This window comes from Brassica oleracea, chromosome C2 (assembly GCF_000695525.1).
Source record: "Brassica oleracea var. oleracea cultivar TO1000 chromosome C2, BOL, whole genome shotgun sequence".
NCBI classification, from domain to species: domain Eukaryota; kingdom Viridiplantae; phylum Streptophyta; class Magnoliopsida; order Brassicales; family Brassicaceae; genus Brassica; species Brassica oleracea.
Window position 1 is genome coordinate 38,651,940 of NC_027749.1, and position 18,120 is coordinate 38,670,059.

At 34.8% G+C, this 18,120-nt stretch overlaps 2 protein-coding genes across 3 annotated transcripts; one reads left to right on the forward strand and one right to left on the reverse strand.

Annotated features, from left to right (window-relative positions):
- Positions 1-4,688: 4,688 nt before the first annotated feature.
- On the forward strand, positions 4,689-6,580 carry LOC106327862 (glutathionyl-hydroquinone reductase YqjG-like). 2 transcript variants are annotated; one of them, XM_013766155.1, is made up of 6 exons: positions 4,689-4,896; positions 5,034-5,248; positions 5,336-5,512; positions 5,612-5,836; positions 5,925-6,053; positions 6,136-6,580. In XM_013766155.1, exons 2-6 carry the CDS (start codon positions 5,036-5,038, stop codon positions 6,367-6,369), a joined length of 978 nt encoding a protein of 325 aa, XP_013621609.1. In that variant the 5' UTR covers positions 4,689-4,896; positions 5,034-5,035; the 3' UTR covers positions 6,370-6,580. The 2 variants fall into 2 exon arrangements, with proteins under 2 accessions (XP_013621609.1, XP_013621608.1); XM_013766154.1 differs by having other exon boundaries at positions 4,713-4,896; positions 5,029-5,248.
- A 629-nt stretch (positions 6,581-7,209) lies between these two features.
- LOC106327863 (cytochrome c6, chloroplastic-like) lies at positions 7,210-8,417 on the reverse strand. Its single transcript, XM_013766156.1, has 6 exons — positions 8,309-8,417; positions 8,078-8,210; positions 7,863-7,960; positions 7,745-7,776; positions 7,552-7,615; positions 7,210-7,486 (listed from the first exon to the last, which is right to left on the reverse strand). The coding sequence occupies exons 1-6, from the start codon at positions 8,369-8,371 to the stop codon at positions 7,352-7,354; spliced, it is 525 nt and encodes a 174-aa protein (XP_013621610.1). The 5' UTR covers positions 8,372-8,417; the 3' UTR covers positions 7,210-7,351.
- Positions 8,418-18,120: the final 9,703 nt, after the last annotated feature.

An 18,120-nucleotide genomic window follows, 5' to 3' on the forward strand; every position in this document is an offset into this window, starting at 1 on the left:
GTTGCTTGGATTTTTTTCCCCTAAAATGGACATGGTACAACTATACAAACATATATTTGAACATGCTACCATATATATAATCCCATCGAATAAACATAACTATAAACGATATTCATTTGTACATGCAATCTAATAATTCAAAATCGATAAGGATGTATAACAGAGAACTAAAAATTAAGTTAAACAACTAACCTCAAAATCAACCAAAATCAATTTCAAGTTGTACAATCCAGGAGATGGTAATTTGATTTTCCATCTTCGTAAAAGCTTAACTTGAATACTTTGTTTGTTTTCTTGATCTGGCTTCAGTGAGGACAAAGATGTATAAGTTGTCGTGTTTATTTAGAGAAGAAAACAATACTCAAAAGTAGAAAACAACTTGAAAATATCTAATTCTAATTGAGAATTGCTTCCCCTCGCGCGGTTTAACATGTTTTGTATTAAAAAAGATATAATTGCTTACAAAATTATTATTTAATAATAATGAGACATAATGAATGTCAGCATATGTTTGAAATGATGTTATCAAGTTATCTCAATAACATCATATAAAATTTTTAGGCAAAGTTGATCTTATGTAGTTTTTCAGAAGGTATATAAAATTGGCGAATCGTTTATGATGTTTTATATTAAAACTAGTTTGGTAAATAACAAAATATAACTCTTAACAATGATGAAAATCTGTCACCCAGCTGTTTTATTTTATTAATTATTATGCATTTAAATTAAAAAGGTAAATCATTAAATAGTAGAACAATAGTTAAAGAAATGATGTGATCAATGCTTGTTATCAAATACGAATGTCATGTAAGCGTCCTTAAAGGTACGATAAACAAAACCATTAACAGTCATAAGATCAGCGTATGAGCATGGAAAACATCAGGATATTTAGCAATGACAGATCCACACGTGTATACGTCCTAGGTCGGGGTCTCCAATCGTGTATCTTATTATCCCAGACAAAAGCAGCACGAAATTCTGCATAAAGATAGCCCCCAGCATCTGGATAAATAGCATTACACTTCATCCCTGATATGAATTTGAGCTTGGAAAGAGTCATGGTTGGTACGCCAGAACTAACAAACTCCATCTGTGAATCAGGAAAAGATGAAATGGCAACACCATCTTCTTGGTAGTATCTGATCCTATAATTTAAAACATAATAATCGTCGAATATAAAGTATATTGTACTCAACTAAACAAAAGACTTACATCGAAAACCCAATTAGTAATAAAAATTTAAACAGCTATCTTAAGAGAAAACACCTAGAGATTGAAAATCCTTCATTTTCGTGTTTTGCAAGAGACGACCAAATAGGGTATTGGAACATATGAATGTTTATAGAGAAACTACTTAGAATGACTCTAAACAATCATGAAATAACTAGAGTAACTCCTATAAATTTGAAACTACTAGAGTTACTTTCAGAACATTGAAATTTACGATTTTGCCATTATTAATAATTATACCAAAATTGGAAAAAAAGGAATAAAGAATTTACTTTTTGTCGGAGTTCGACAACGATAGAAACACAAAACCTCTCCTCGTCGTCTCCGTCATCTCCATCTCCGACCCTCTCTTTTCCATCACAAAACCTCTCCTCGTCGTCTCCGTCGTCTCCGTCATCTCCATCTCCGACCCTCTCTTTTCCGTCACGAGAAAAGCAAATCGTTTTTGTCTCAGTCACATCGGCCTTCGTCTCCGTCTCCTTGTTTCTGGACAAACCCAAATCGATTTCGGCTCAGTCACATCTGGTTTCAGTTGCAGCTTACTCTTATACGTGAGTCTTTAATCTATGCTATTCGAGTTTTTGTTATTGTTTATTAGTTGATTCCTAGTAAAAAAATTGGAACCCTAATTCTCAATTTCTTCTAAACTTCAAATTTCAAATCAATTTAATTAAAAAACGTGAGAATTGTGAAAGATTCTATTTGATTGTTTGAAATTGTTTCCTTTTTGGGCCTGATGTTTTCATTGGATAGTAATATTGCTTCTTCTTTTTAGTAGGTATGGCTTCTTCTTCGGGTGCAAGAAATTATCTGAAAAGGCTGTATGATGTTGATAAAACCCCAATTCAGAGTAGGATCACGAACCATAGTTGTTTTTTGGCCAACATTCAAACAGTGCTAGAAGCTGTCGGGGATGATGTTGTGTCTGAGTTGAGGGAATCAGCTGTTGGAGTGATTCTGAAGCTAAAAGAGTTGGAATACACTTGGTCTGCTTCTTGTGTTCACCATTTTCTCGCCAATCAATTGGCTATCAAGAGCATTCATGAGATGTGGTCCTTGATAGACTGTATGCCGCTGCGGTTTTCTTTGTACGAGTTTGGAGAAATTACGGGGCTAAATTGTGATCCTTTCGACAAGAATGAGATTTGGGATGTGGAGCATGAAAGTTTATGGCTAGAGATGAACGTGCTGACATTAGAAGGACCTACATTGAAAGAGCCAAGCCCTTTTTCCTATTTGCAGAAATTAGTCTCGAGAGAAGCGAGTGATGATAGGTTTGTTGTGTCTGCTATGCATTGGGATATTTGGAATTTCAAGCAACAACAGAATCCCTTTACATTGTGCTAAAAGAGTGATGGATCCAGAAGCTTTCTTGAGGTCTATTAAAGTACTCACCTATGATGGAAAGAAGAGTTACACACTTCATGGCTGTGTTCATGCGCTCTTAATATGGGTTTTTGAGTTTGTCCCTGGTATAGGAGAGAAATTTGGGAATCGGAGAGAAGGTGTTGGTGTCCCTCTTCTGTCATGGCGGGGATCTCGTCCGCGTATAACTCATTTAATTTCTATTAGTTAATTAATATCTACTTATATAGTATTATAATATATTTAATTAACGTTTTTAGGCCGTTCGTAAAGTAGAAGTACCATCTCTTTCCCAACTTTTCAAGGAGACACACCATACCCAAGCTGGCAATTTTGTGGATCCTATATCTGAAAAGATCTACAACGATGTGAAGGCTCAAATCGAAGAGCGTCAGACCCAGTTAATGCAATAGACTCCAGATGGTTCACCGGTCCAGTTGACCACACAAGAGAAGGACAAGATCTTTGAAGAGGTAATAATAATATTTTCATATATACACATACTTTTTTAATCTTATTTACTATTTTACTAATTAGTTTTTTTTTTTAAATTCAATTGAAGGTTGTTACCAAGAAAAGGGTACAAATATAATAGCATTTTCATGAATAATAGTATTTTCAATTGAAGGTTTTACTAGAGAAAATGATATTATTATTTTTTCAAAAATGAGAATTTGACAATATTGTAAATACTTGATGAAAATGATAATATCAAGATGAGGATGATTGAGTAAAAATCTCATTTTTTGAAAAAAATAATAATAGCATTTTCTCTAATAAGCATACAAGTTTTGTTGACCGAAGTTTTGCAGATATGACTTTTCAATGAAGTCTTCTCTATTGGTTAATTAGAAAACTAACATACAAAGACTTGTTGCCGACAGTTCGATGACTTCATGTGATGGGAAGAAAAGATACTTCTACGAAGTTTTCTTTGTAAAAGTCAAATATCTGAAATATTTTGGTCAATTACAAAAATAACTTGCTTATCATAGAAGACTTCTCTAGAAGTCTTTCTTCGTAAATTTGCCATTGCAAAAATGACCTAAATGGAAGACAATTCTAAGTTGCGGTCAGATTTCACTTAAAATTTAAGTTTCTCGCTATATATATGTGTGCATGATCTTATATATGCTTAAGGTCAAAGATTATTCAGTTAAATATAAAATTTTGCACCTTCCTAGGTGCTCATTTCAAGTTTTTTTCTCTCTCTTTGCTTCAAAACAAGAAGTAACCAGTTTGAATGATATTCTCAAAAAGAGAATCTCCAAAACCTTTAACAAGGAAAAGAACACTAGAGATCACCTATACTTTGTCGAGCAACGGTGCACTGAAACAGTATGTCATGAATGGTTTATATGACATTGTGGAACTACTCATTAATTCATCAGTCCTTTTCTTGATGATTCTCATCTGACCAACCAATATAGAGTCTTGAAAATGTACCTTGGTAACTTTCTTTTCAGGTTTTGCTTTTCTTTTCAGATCTTTCTCATTTTCATTTTTTTTGGATAATCATTTTTATGGTTCAAACTAGACCAAGGAAAAAAAAACGGAACCAAAGAACTGAACCGAAACTCTCGAATACTCGAATGGTTCCTATATTTCTATATCAGAACTAACCGAACCAAACTTGAACCGAACGTGTATCCAAATGTATAAAAATAATAATTATATATTATATATTATATAGATATATATATATATTTATTTATTTATAATTTAAAAATCTATTTAACATATCCGAAAATATTTGAAGAAAACTAAATTATTTTAAAGTATCCAAACTACATAAAAGTATCTGAAAGTATCCAGATAGTTTTATCCAAAATATCTAAAGTAATCTGAAAACCAAATGAGAACCGGAATCCCGTTTCTAATTTACTATCTGAACCGAACTCGAACCAAAAGTAGATTAGATAGTAAATGGATCCTCTAACCTTTATCTAAACTATCCGTTAGCTAAAATACTCGAACTGAACTGATACGGGATACCCGAAATGCCCGGACCTAGTTCAAACTGTTACAAAAGACCCGGTCATCCATGACGTATAAACCGTTCTGAAAAGTCGGCACGCTTTTTCTAGAACTGAGTTAACACGGTACGCGTGACAAAAGCAGCTGAGTCAACACTCGTTTGGGGGGGAGGGTGACAAAAGCAATGACTAACGAAAGGCAAAAGTCATTTTCTCCTTCCTTCTCTTTCGCTACAAAAGCAGCAGCTGAGTCAACACATCCTTTTCTAGCCTTATCGCCACAAAAAGTCATCGTTCAAAAAGAGCGACTTTCACTCTCTATCAGGTTTTCTCCAACCTCTCCGATCTTGTTAGCAAATAATCAATCTTTTAATTGTGTTATAGGTTCGATTTGATATTTAATCATGTGACTTTTCTTGAAAACTTAAAAAAGGAATCATCTTTTAATTGTGTAAAGCACAGATATGGCCAGGTCTGGGGTAGATGAGACATCAGAATCAGGAGCTTTTGTGAGAACAGCGTCCACATTCCGCAGCTTTGTGTCACAAGATCCTGCTTCTCAGTTCCCACCTGAATCCGGAAGATACCATCTTTACATTTCCTACGCTTGTCCATGGGCTTGTAGATGTCTCTCTTTCTTGATGCTCAAAGGTCTTGACGAAGCTATCACCTTCTCGGTCAGTACTAATCACCCTTTTTGTTTCGCTTTATTGAATATACTTTCCCTAAAAAGCATTTTTTTTTTTTTTTTAATTTTGGTTTAGTCGTGCCACACAATTTGGGGAAGAACTAATGAAACTGATGACCATAGAGGATGGGTTTTCCCTGATTCGAACTCTGAGCTCCCTGGAGCTGAGCCTGATTATCTTAATGGTGCTAAGACTGTTAGAGCACTCTATGAGATTGCTAGCCCCAACTATGTGGGAAAGTACACTGTTCCCGTAAGTTTGTTGAATTCTCTCTTGTTGAATTCTCTCTTGTTATGTTTCTTGAAAATGTTAAAAGTCTCTGTTTTTTTGTTTTTTTTATTATTGTTTCAGATTCTGTGGGATAAGAAGCTTAAGACTGTGGTTAACAATGAGAGTTCAGAGATAATCAGGATGTTCAACACTGAGTTCAATGGTGTTGCCAAAAACCCGTCACTCGATCTTTATCCTTGTCATCTTAGAGAAGCAATTGATGAGACTAATGAATGGGTTTTCAACGGGATAAACAACGGTGTTTATAGATGTGGGTTTGCTAGGAAACAAGAACCCTACGATGAGGTATAAGATCCTTTAATGTTTATTTTAAGTAGAAAGAAAAAAACAGAATATAACTAATAGATGTTGGTTTTTTTTTTTCTTTCTGCAGGCAGTGAACCAAGTGTTTGAAGCAGTAGATAGATGTGAGGCAGTACTCGGAAAACAACGATACATCTGTGGGAACACTTTCACCGAAGCAGATGTTCGATTATTCGTCACCCTTATAAGATTTGATGAGGTATTTTTGAATCTTCTTAGTTGTTTTCTTAATTACATAAATCCATTCAGATTCTTGACGTTATCCTTTTGTTGTGTTGCAGGTTTACGCGGTTCACTTCAAATGCAACAAGAGACTCTTAAGAGAGTATCTCAATATCTTCAACTACATAAAAGATGTATACCAAATCAATAGAATGAGCAGCACTGTGAAAATGGATCACATCAAGCAACATTACTACGGAAGCCACCCTACGCTAAACCCGTTTGGGATCATCCCTCATGGACCAAACATCGATTACTCTTCGCCTCATGACCGTGACAGATTCTCCTCCTGAAAAGATCAAATATCAATGTTTATCACCTGTCCTAAAAATAACATCCTTCAAAGAAACATGTTTTTGTACTTCAATTTTAAAGTCAATAATACTTATGTGTGTGTGTGTTTTGCAAGTTATGTTATGTCTGAATTTTGCAAATTGATTTGTATGTTCCAAGATTAGTTTTAAAGACAAGTAATACTTGTGTGTGTGTGCCGCAAGTCAATAATGCATTGATCTCTTGGCCCTTTACACTCTATGATGTAACCACGTTTGTGGAAGCTTGTTGAAAGCAGCCAACTGTGCAAGAACAGAGAAACGGTATAATGTGTGCTGCGATTTATTCCACGATCTCCCAGTGTGTCCAAACCCTCGAGGTGTAAAACGGCTGAGAACTTTTAGCCTATTAACTTGAATGTCCAGCAAGTTCTTAGAGAAGAAAACAACTTAAACATTCATCCAAAATAGAAGCCGTGTTGGACTCAGCGGCTGAGATTGAAGAACATCAGTTTATTCCAAGTTCAAGCAACAACAGATCCCCACTCCATCAAAACACTAAGGAACCAGAGAATGGCTTTTTTTTGTTGCAGTTAGGTGAATCCGATGCAAAGAAACGAAAGCGGAGTGAGTCTCCATGAAAGGAGTGAACTTATGCTTGCTCTCACAGTTTCACTGCACAACATACCAGAGGATTCAACGGTACAATCACTATTCTTTTCCACTACATTTTTCTCCAGAGGCAAGATATTCGGAATATAATTTTTGTAATGCCAAGAATAGGCAAAAAGTTATGAACATATATGTTTTCGTTTTGTTGTACTTCATGGAATATCTTGGAGCATAAGCATTTGTTTGCAATGAAGCGTCCCAATTCTCATATTATTTGTTATATTATTTGCCACCATACATTGAATTTTAGACATGAAAGGTACACATAAACATCAATGTAATGATGCATGTTCTTACTGTATTAAACTGTACTAATCTTTGTTGCTACTAGCTAATCGGTAGATACGTTTGGCCAACCTTGGTCAGCCTGGAGTTTTACAAACTCAGACAGAAGCTTGATCTCTTCGTCCTGCAACCGCGGTCCAAAGGTACACTGTCCCCTCGGCGTGCATTTCTCCCCAAATCCCTGTAAGTAAACCATCAGTCATAGATCTCTTCAGATCATTTAGCTAAATGGAAAGAAGATCTCACCGGCATTCTTCCCTTTCCAAAGTAGGTAACACGGTATATCTCTTCCTCAGTATCAACTCCATTTCTGTGAAAGAGGTAAAAACCATAGCAAACCATAAGAGACAAATAACTGTCTATCCAGTTATTCCCTGTCAGAATCTGATAGATGCACACAAGACATCTCTTGGGAGCATAGAGCATTGGTTGTTCTTACCTTTGGAGGTCACTTGGGAAAAGCGTTGCTCCCTGGGAAGAAAGGACTTATTAACAAGAAGAAGAGAACAAAGAATGATTCATAACTGATTTTTTCATTAAAAGTGTTAAAAGCTCACTGGTTGAATAATGTTTCCGCCTGTATCATGACACCCAATACAAGCTCTATTAAACACTGTTGCTCCTCTTTGTATATCCAAAGTTTGGCCTAGAGATTCTACATATCACAAAACAAGAAATCACCAATACAGCAACAAAACATTCTAGAATTTTCTCCCAATCTTGTTCAGTTTCAGAAGCAGAGGACTGCTCTAAACTTCTTTATTAGTGTTACCTGGAGGATTACAGATGGGTGAAACCGCAAGAAGAACCGCCGTGAGTGGAGGAGCAAACCTCTTGATCAGAAACTCCAAATCTTTGTGCTTTACAGGAACTTGAAACTTCCATTCGCTTTCTCTTGCGTTGGCCTTTCAAACAGTAGTGCATATGAATATAAATGTCAGCGTCGTGTTTATAAAACAACTTATATCAAATATACGGACAATAGACGAAAGAGACAGAGAACCTTGTGGGAGGAACAAAATAAGTTGCAGCAGCGAGCAGAGGCAGAAGATGAGTGAAGCCTCATCTTTTGATTTTGCAGTTGTAGATGGATGATGAAGTGGAATAGCCCGTCTTATCTTTTTAGACGGTTTAACCGGTCACCGATTTGGTACAGCTGAGAAAACCGGAATGGTTACAAGTTACAGTATAGGGTGACTTTAGATGTAGGAGTTAGAAATATTTATTAATTTTTGTAATATACTCTCACTCAATCCATTTTGTTTCGCCAACCACTCAATCTGTTTATATTCATTTTATTTGTCAATTGTTAGAAACTTTTAAGATGTCAGTACTGAAATAATTGCATTTTACTAATATAATAAGAATATGTGTAATATAGTCTAATTATGTATTTAACTTTAAAATTTAGAAAATGTATATGCAATTGAGTGTGGAGCCTTTGAAAAGACTTGGGAAGATGTTTTTACGGGCTGAATTTATTGTTTATATGCAATTATGTAGTTGGCATGTCCCTTGTATGTGTTGCCAGGAGATTTGGAAAGGATTAACCCAGAAGCTGCTATCTACGCGCTATGCCTACCAGTGGGACCAACTTATACAACTGCTGCTCTATCAAAAGATAAAACAGAGTTTTACATCGTGAGATATTTGTTCCAAGCAACTCTGTATGCTATATGGATGGAACGAAACCAACGTAAACATGGAGAAAGACCAATGTTACCGAGTCAGCTAATCCAGATGGTGGACAAGAACGTTCGCGACAGGCTCTCTTCCATCCGTGCCCAAGCGCACACAGGTGATTTAGCCTTATGGTTTGCCACGAGATAGCTTCTTGAAGCTTATGTCTGATTTTATAAAAAATAAAAATAAATTCTCATATAACAAAAAATATAAAACAACTTTTTTGTTTGAATTAATTTAACATTTTTTCAAAAAAAAAAATCACACGACAACGTGATTTATAGACATTAGTTGAGACAGCGAATTTTTGAAGTTTGCCACAATCCCTTATTTATTAATAGAGAAACATTGAGAGAAAGTAACATTGTCATTGTAAGTTATTTACAAGAATACCAGCTAACGTGTCGCTATATGAAGCCTTCTCAGCCTCAATTATAAATTATCCTTTAATTACTAGAGTATTTACGAAATTATGCCACTGGTTTTGGTCCACACGAAATTTAAAGTATTCAAAGACACAAAAACTATAAAACTATTTCCTCGTTTTATTTCTTTCTAAACTTTCTTTTCTCTTTCTTGTAGAGATCATCTTACATTAGATCCATTTATATAGAAACTTCTTAACTTATCCTATTACATGTTTATCTAGGAATCTTATATTTATCCTAAACCTATTAAGTTATTCATCTTTATCTTTAATAACTTAACACACAAGTAACTCATTTGAAGCTTATCCAACATTTTCCCTTCTAAGCTTCAAGTCATTTTCACTTAAGTCTTGTACTTTGATCAGCTTCATCATCGCTTTGAACTTGATCCTTGCTAGTGCCATGGTTACTATGTCTGCGCGTTGCTCCGTTCCCGGTACATGCTCCACATCTATTAGCTCTCGCTCAACACATTCTCTGATAAAGTGAATCCGTTTGTGAATGTGTTTACTACGTCGATGGAAGACTTGATTCTTGGCAAGTGCAATCGCTGATTTGTTATCCACGAGAATCAGTGTTCTTTCAACCTTTCTTCCAGTGATCTCACTCATTAACTCTTGAAGCCAGATAGATTGTTTAGCAGCCTCTATCGCTGCCATGAATTCGGCTTCACGGGAGGATAGAGCCACCAAGTCTTGTTTCTGCTAGCACCAAGATATTGGTGTGTCACCGAGGAAAAAAATATGTCCAGTAGTACTTCTTCCATCATCTGGATCAGTGTTGTGGCTGCTATCGCTGTACCCTATAAGTTCTTGAGATCCTCCATGCTTAAACTTCAAACCGTAACCACAAGAGCCCTTCAAATATCTCAGCACTTGCTTCAAGGGTTTCCCGTGCGACTCTCTTGGTGAATGCATGAACCTACTTAACATACCAACACTAAACGCCATGTCTGGTCTTGTATGCATTAAGTATCTTAGGCACCCTATCTTCCTTCTATATTCGCTTGCATCCACTTCAAGTTCATCCGTTGCTTTTGAAAGTTGCAGACCAAACTCCATCGGTATGCACACTGATTTGCAGTCATCCATATTTGTTTCCTCCAGTATATGTCAAGCATATGCTTCTTGCTTGATCATAATACCTTCTGAGCTCTGTTTCACCTCTATCCCGAGGTAGTAGGTTAACAAGCCCAAGTCTGATATCTCAAACTTCTCAGACATCGATGCTTTGAACTCTTTTATTGCCTTCAAAGAATTCCCAGTGATGAACAAATCATCGAAATATATAGCAACTATAAGCAACTTATCTTCTTCTTCCTTGCGATAGACTGAGCTTTCTTTTGTGCACTTCTTAAACCTTAATCCTTTCAGTATCTGATCGAGCTTCGTGTTCCATGCTCTAGGAGCTAGTCGCAGACCATATAAAGCTTTCTTGAGTTTGTAGACTTTTTTTTCTTCACCTTTATTCACAAACCCTTCCGGCTGTGTCACGTACACATCTTCAATCAACTCACCATGCAAGAAGGCTGTCTTTACATCTAGATGATGGATCTCCCATCTATTCCCAGCAGCAAGACCTACAAGAAGCCTTATAGTTTCTATCCGAGCCACTGGAGCAAAGACTTCATCGTAATCTATGCCGTGCTCTTGAACATACCCCTTTGCAACGAGTCTTGATTTGAATTTGTTGATGCTTCCGTCTGCGTTACGCTTGATCTTGAATACCCATTTGAGTCCTATCAACTTCACTCCGTGTGGTTTCTCCACGAGGACCCAAATCTCATTCTTATCTATAGAGTCGATCTCATCCTTACATGCCAGTTTCCTTCTCTTGTTTTTGAGTGCTCCTCGTATAGTTACCGGCTCATCATTCAATGCAAGTAGCAATATTTTGCACTCTATATCAGCTAGCAGAACGTAATCCTTAAGATATCCAGGCTTGTTGACTTGTCGAGATGAACGTCTCACTTCTTGTATAGGATCTTGTTCTTCTACTCTCGACTCTGGACTGACCTCCTATGTTTCTTCATTAGAGTTAGTCACGGTTTCTGCATCAATGTCTTCACTAGTAGCTCTGACGACAAAAGGACCACTTCCATTGTCTTCTGTAGGTCCCCATGCCATATGAAACATTCCAGGCTCAGTTTGGACTTGCTTACCTTCTCCCTTCCAATTTCAACGAGTCTTCTCGTCAAAAACCACATCTCTACTTACAATAATTCTCTTCGAAGTAGGATTGTAAAGTCTATACGCCTTGGATCCTGGTTCAATACCTAAATGAACAGCAGCTTCTGATCTATTATCGAGTTTTCTTAGCTGACCTGCATCCTTTTTCGCATACGCCATACACCCAAAAACTCTAATGTGAGACACACTTGGTTTCTTTCCTCTTATGCATTCATAGGGAGTTTGATTAGATAGAGCCCTTGTAGGTACTCTGTTAATCAAGTATGTGGCATGACGAACTGCCTCTCCCCCACAAATAGTTAGGCACACACATTGCTTTTAGTATGCTTCGTGTCATCTCTATGAGTGTGCGGTTTCTACGTTCCACCACACCATTCTGTTGCGGGGTGTACGGTGCTGTTAGATGTCTCCTTATTCCGTTGTTGTTGCAGAAGTTATTGAACTCATGTGAAGTAAATTCACCTCCTCTGTCTGTACGCAGCGTCATTATCTCTCTCTTGAAGTCCTTCTCGACAAGCTTCTTGAACATCTTAAACCTGTCGAATGCATCACTTTTATCTTTCAACAATATCGACCACATATACCTTGTACAATCATCAATGATGACAAAAAATATAGCGGTTGAGGGAGAGAGTTGCCGGCGAGATTGGACCGCAAAGGTCTGCATGTAGTAGCTCAAGAGGATGAGAAGATCTAAACGTTGTTGCTTTTGGAAAAGATTGTCTCGTTTGTTTGCCTACCAAGCATGAATCACAGAGTCGTCGTTCTTCACTTATTTCTGGCAGACCATGTACCATTCTTTTAGTTGCCATTGCTCGTATTGTCTTGAAGCTAATATGGCCAAGTCTGGCATGCCATCTCCATGGTTCCTCCTCCATTCTAGCATGCAAACATGTTGCTCTTCCTACTTGTAACTTCAACTTGTAGAGCCAGTTTGCGGATCTTAGTACCTTCACGAGCAATCTTCCTTCAGGATCTCTTAGAGTCAAGTAGTTGTCTTTCATTCGAACATCACAGCCTTGCTCGGTTGCCTGTCCTAAGCTTAGGATATTGCTTCGTAGCTCAGGGATATAGTATATGTCAGTTAACATCTTCTGCTCTCCCGTCTTTGCCTCAAACATAATCGAACCTTTTCCTCTTATGTCAACATAAGATCCATCTCAGTCTCAAGCTTCTTAGGCGTAACCTTTTCTTCGTTGAGAAAGACTACTTCATGCATATATAGTGCTGCATCCGTAACTTCTGTTTCTTTCTTGTTGAGCTCTTCATCATCTTTCTTTTCTGTACACACCGAAGCAAAGTGTCCCTTCTTCTTACAGTTGTAGCATACAATCTGAGAGTAGTCCCTTTTTTCTTTGCTTCTCTCGCCATTATTGCTCCTGCCACGACATCTTCCTCTGTTACCTCGACCACGTCCTTTGTTATGTCCTCTGCCTCTTCCTCCATTATCTGATCCTCTATGATCATATGACTTCTCAGAGTTTGAGTACAGAAGACTTCCTTGTTGCTCAAAAGTTTCAAAACCCTTTATTCGTTCTTCATAAGCTTTAAGCCTTCCAATAATATCTTCAAAGCTAGTTGTATCCAAATCCAAAAGTTATTCCAGTGATGCTGTCATATGGATGAACTTTGGAGGTAGACTGTTAAGAAACTTCTTCACAACCTTAGGTCCCTCGATGCTCTGACCCAATGAAGTCGCGTTTGATGCAAGTTCTGATATCTTTCCTGAGAACGTGTCAATCGTATCCGAGTCGTCCATCCTCATACGATCAAACTCATTCATCAACGTTTGGAGACGAGCTGGTTAAAACGTTCTGCACCTAGGTTTCTTGATCGAATAGCTTCCCAAATCACGTTAGGGGAACCTAGGTCACCAACTTGCAAGACCAACCCTTCAGGTATTGACTGGAACAAAAGAGTTGTGGCTACATCGTTCTTCTCTTCATCATCTGTTCATGGCTCAATTGTTTCCCAAACCTTATGCACGCGCAAGAGCATCTTCATCCTCATTGCCCATACCGTGTAGTTCGACGTTGTCAACATCGGACACACCACAGCACCAGGTACGCCATCCTTTATCTTCACCAGTGCTTTCGAATCCCCCATAGATTTTGTATCTAAATTCTGCGATCAATTGATAACCACAAGCTCTGATACCAAATAAAGTATTCAAAGCCACAAAAACTATAAAACTGTTTCTTCGTTTTATTTATTTCTTAAATTTCGTCTCCCTTTCTTGTAGAGATCATCTTACATTAGATCCTTTTATATAGGAACTTCTTAACTTATCCTATTACATGTTTATCTAGAAATCTTATCTTTATCCTAAACCTATTAAGTTATATATTTTTATCTTTAATAACTTAACACCCAAGTAACTCTTTTGAAGCTTATCCAACAAAATTAAATGCCATATAATTTTCAAACTATGCTCATAGCAGTTTAGTTTAAGATTGTCGCCTACATTATTTCCTTTTTCCTGAACAAAGAACATGTGGTCTTCTGTTTCGTCGTCATCAAATCATTCCTTACAAACCATCGTTGCTTAGATTTTTTTCTTTACTGTGCTCTGTCATGGCTTGCTTCTTTCTAAGAAAAATAAACCAAATAACTTTTTTTTTGTAAAAGGGCTTATAAACCAAATAACTTAATCTAGAAATATATAGCATCACATAACCAAACGATTATCTTACAATTAATCTTTCAACCATATAGAAAATTCAAAAGGACCTTCTATTTTCATACTATGTTCATATTTAAAAATCTATATGAAGAGCCACACCTCTGAAAATAACGAATTAACTTAATCTAGAAATATTAGGAGCACAACCAAACGATAAATGTCTTACAATTAGATCTTTTAACCATATCGAAAATTCAAAAGGCCCTTCTATTTCGTACTACGTTCATGATTAAAATCTCTATGAAGAACCACACCTCTGAATATCAATATAAGGGTTAAAATTACAAGACAAATCACTGTAGTTTGTTTAAGAGTTCCACTATGTTCATACTGTGTTCTGGATTAACTAACTGCATATCGATAATTGTAAACATGGTTTAATGTGAACCGAAGTATTTGCTTTGGTTATGTTTGGTTCACTCAACTAAAAGTGGTGACGCCTCTGTTCGTATGAAATTTCCGTTTTTTAATTCAAAGGATTGCTTTTCTGTAACCGACAAAATCATCCATCCGGTTTACTTGTGTATTGTTAGGCAATATTACCATTAATAATTTACATATATAGATTGATTCGCGTATTACAAATAAAGAAATTTATAATCAATACTATTAAAAAGAAATAAGTCCCAAAAAATCTACCTACGAAAATTGTTTAAACCTTTTTTTTATTATATTTTGGTCATCCCTTATATGTTATAACATGCGACCAGCATTAAAATTTTAAAATAAAAAACAAACACATCTCGAAATATATGGAGAATATACTAATGACTATTATCTTACCAAAAATCACGTGCAAAAATCTATATTACTTCCTCTAGGAGTTTTTTTATTCAACCAACCCTAAACATATTATATACACCATGCTTTTGACCAGCATTAAAATTAAAAAAAAAAAAAAAAACACATCTACAAATATATTACTTTCAGTATTTCTTCAAACACATCAAAAGTATTTCAATCTGACCGATGTGTAATCAGAAGGCATCGTAAAATACATGCAAACTACACCTGAAATTATTTTGAAAGTTAGATCTCCGTGTATACAAAATCAAATATGGAAGAGTTCAGCTTTCTTCAACCTGTAGGAAGAAGAGATTAGGGAGAGAAGATTTACCATTAAAAATTGGAGAGGAACGAGTCAATGCCGATGAATCATGAATCGCCATCAGAGATAACTATTTTCTTTTTGAGTTTCAATTTGGAAAAACAGACACGATATTTGCTGCACAGAAAAAAAAGATCTTATCTATTTGTTGTTGGAAGATTAAAAATATTAGTGTGAACTTTGGGCCCTTAACTTAAACAAAGCAAATTTAACCGTAAAAACTCATTCAAGTTAAAAAATTATTACAAACCCAATTAACTTCAGACCCATTTTCAATTCTTTTTTAAAAAAACCCAAATCATCAAGACCATTTTATACATAAATACATATAAATGGAACATTATTTAAATAGTATATATTTCTAATAATAAAACATTTGTCTCAAACTGATTTTTAAAAGATTTATAATATAGTTACTATTAATAAAATTAGAAAGAAAAAAAAATAATTGGCTCACTATTTTGGTACATTGATAGTTAATGTACTTACAAATAAACTTAATAACATTTGTTATTTAATAATAAACATGTTGGTATTAATCTTATAATTTTATGTACAAAAAAATATATGTTATGCAAGTCAAATATATATTGATATATCAAAAATTCTAAAACAAAAAATCAAAATTATATTCTTCTCGGTGGGTTAACAACGGTCTTTTTAATTTTAAGATATTTTTACCATATTCATTTTATTATATCCTACCCTCACTATATATGAGTAACTAGATCTCTCGATTCGAACACAAGTCTGGCTCGAATATAAAAACTCAATAAAAACATTATACCGGACGAAATAATAATAATAGAACAAATTTTAAATACTATATATATCTAATAGTAGACATAAATTCATTTAATATTTGGCTTTACGGTCAACAAAAAAATATATGCGCTTCTTAATCGCGGGTCAAAATCTAGTCTAATCTATTACTTTAGGATCTTATTTTTATCTACTAATACAAGTTGTCATTAACTTTTGAACCTTTCACAAATGTTACCATCTAATTAATGCTACTTATATAAATTTGATCAGAACTATAACTAAACCAACATGGTAACATAAACTAAACCAACGACATTAAACGCTTATTACAAAACCAACGCCTTATTAAATTAGATTAGGCCTGGTCAATACACGATTCTGATTATAAAAATTCTTCAATAATGACTCTATATAGACATCAGGTTGGTAATGGGTATACAAAATTGTGTTTGCTTCTCTTCAGTTCATATGATACATTTTTCATACATTAATATCATGTTCTTCTCTTCTTTATAATGACACATTTGTATTTATAACTAGGGCAGGCCCGGGCTATGCCCGGGTTTTTTGTTTAAATTTTAGTTTTGATAATATATTCAGTATGTTTATTTTAATATAAAAATATAAGTAGTTATAGACAAATATAAAATAATTTTAAATTATTCAATGATTTTGTCTTATACAATTCAATATTTTTTGTCATTGAAAATTATATATAAGGTGAAAAACAGAATGAATGAAAATTAATTAAATTGTAGTTATGTTGTTTAATTGGATGAATTGTTTACATATTTCAGTTCACTTAAAATTATTTATAACGTTTGTTTCAAATTAGTCTCTAAGTAATTTAATGGACTTTCCCCCTTAAATTTGCAGTCTATATATTTTATGTTTTTTTTCCTTAAATCAGCTATTTAAAAATTCTAATATTTTTTAGAACAAAAAGTTTTACAACTACTTCACTAAAAATTACAGTCAGAGTTCTTACAATAAAAGTTTTGCATTTACAACACAACTCATCGGACCCATTATCCAAATATTATTTATCTTACCTTCACAACTGCTTGAAATTTTGTCTTTTCAAATTTTTGTTCCACTTTGTCCAAAGTTTGTTTTGATGTAAATGTACCATTTATATAATATATATATAATCAACTTTGAACAATGATAATAGTAATTTTATCTCAAAATTTGTTGTGGATTAAAAAAGTTATCACCAAAGTATAAAAAAATGGATTGTGGTTTTATTAATATTGCAGTTGTTATGTCAAACCATTATGCACTAAATCAGAATATGTAATGAGGTTTTTTTATTAGAACAAAATAATATAGAAAACCACGATAAGCTATTTAAATAATCATGGAAGCTTCTCAACTTTCTCATTTGAGTTATTATTTCTTTCTGTTCTCCTTTTGGTTCAAGTGGATAATCAAAACTAAGGCTCATTTTCTCACCCGGCAAGGTTATGACTAATATGTTTTTTTTTTTTAAGTTTTGACTAAATAATTCTAGTGCTTCTAAGCTTTCATTTTATTTAGCCTCTCGTGTCGCTTAAGGTGTGAGTAGTGACACCCAAAAAACTGATTCTGAATGAAAATATTTCTCCTTGGCTGTTTTAAATGGTTCATTCAGAACCGTTTATTCTCAAGTTGACATTGCTTCCGGTGTCTAAACAGAATAATAGTCGTTTTCACCGGTTGTTATTGAGGCTTATGACGATTTATCGGTTGCCTGAACTAATACATTGTGTGTGTTTTCTCCAGTCAGGTGCGCCTATATACTTTTGTTAAATTATATATTTGTGTTATATTATGTAATTTTGTTATGTTGTGTATTTCATTAAATTGTAATTGTCCTAGCTATTTATATTTTATTATACATAATTTTTAAAAAATTAATTTTTGATTGTTTGTTATTTTTTAGTTGTGGTTTCCAATTAAATATTTAATTTAACAAAT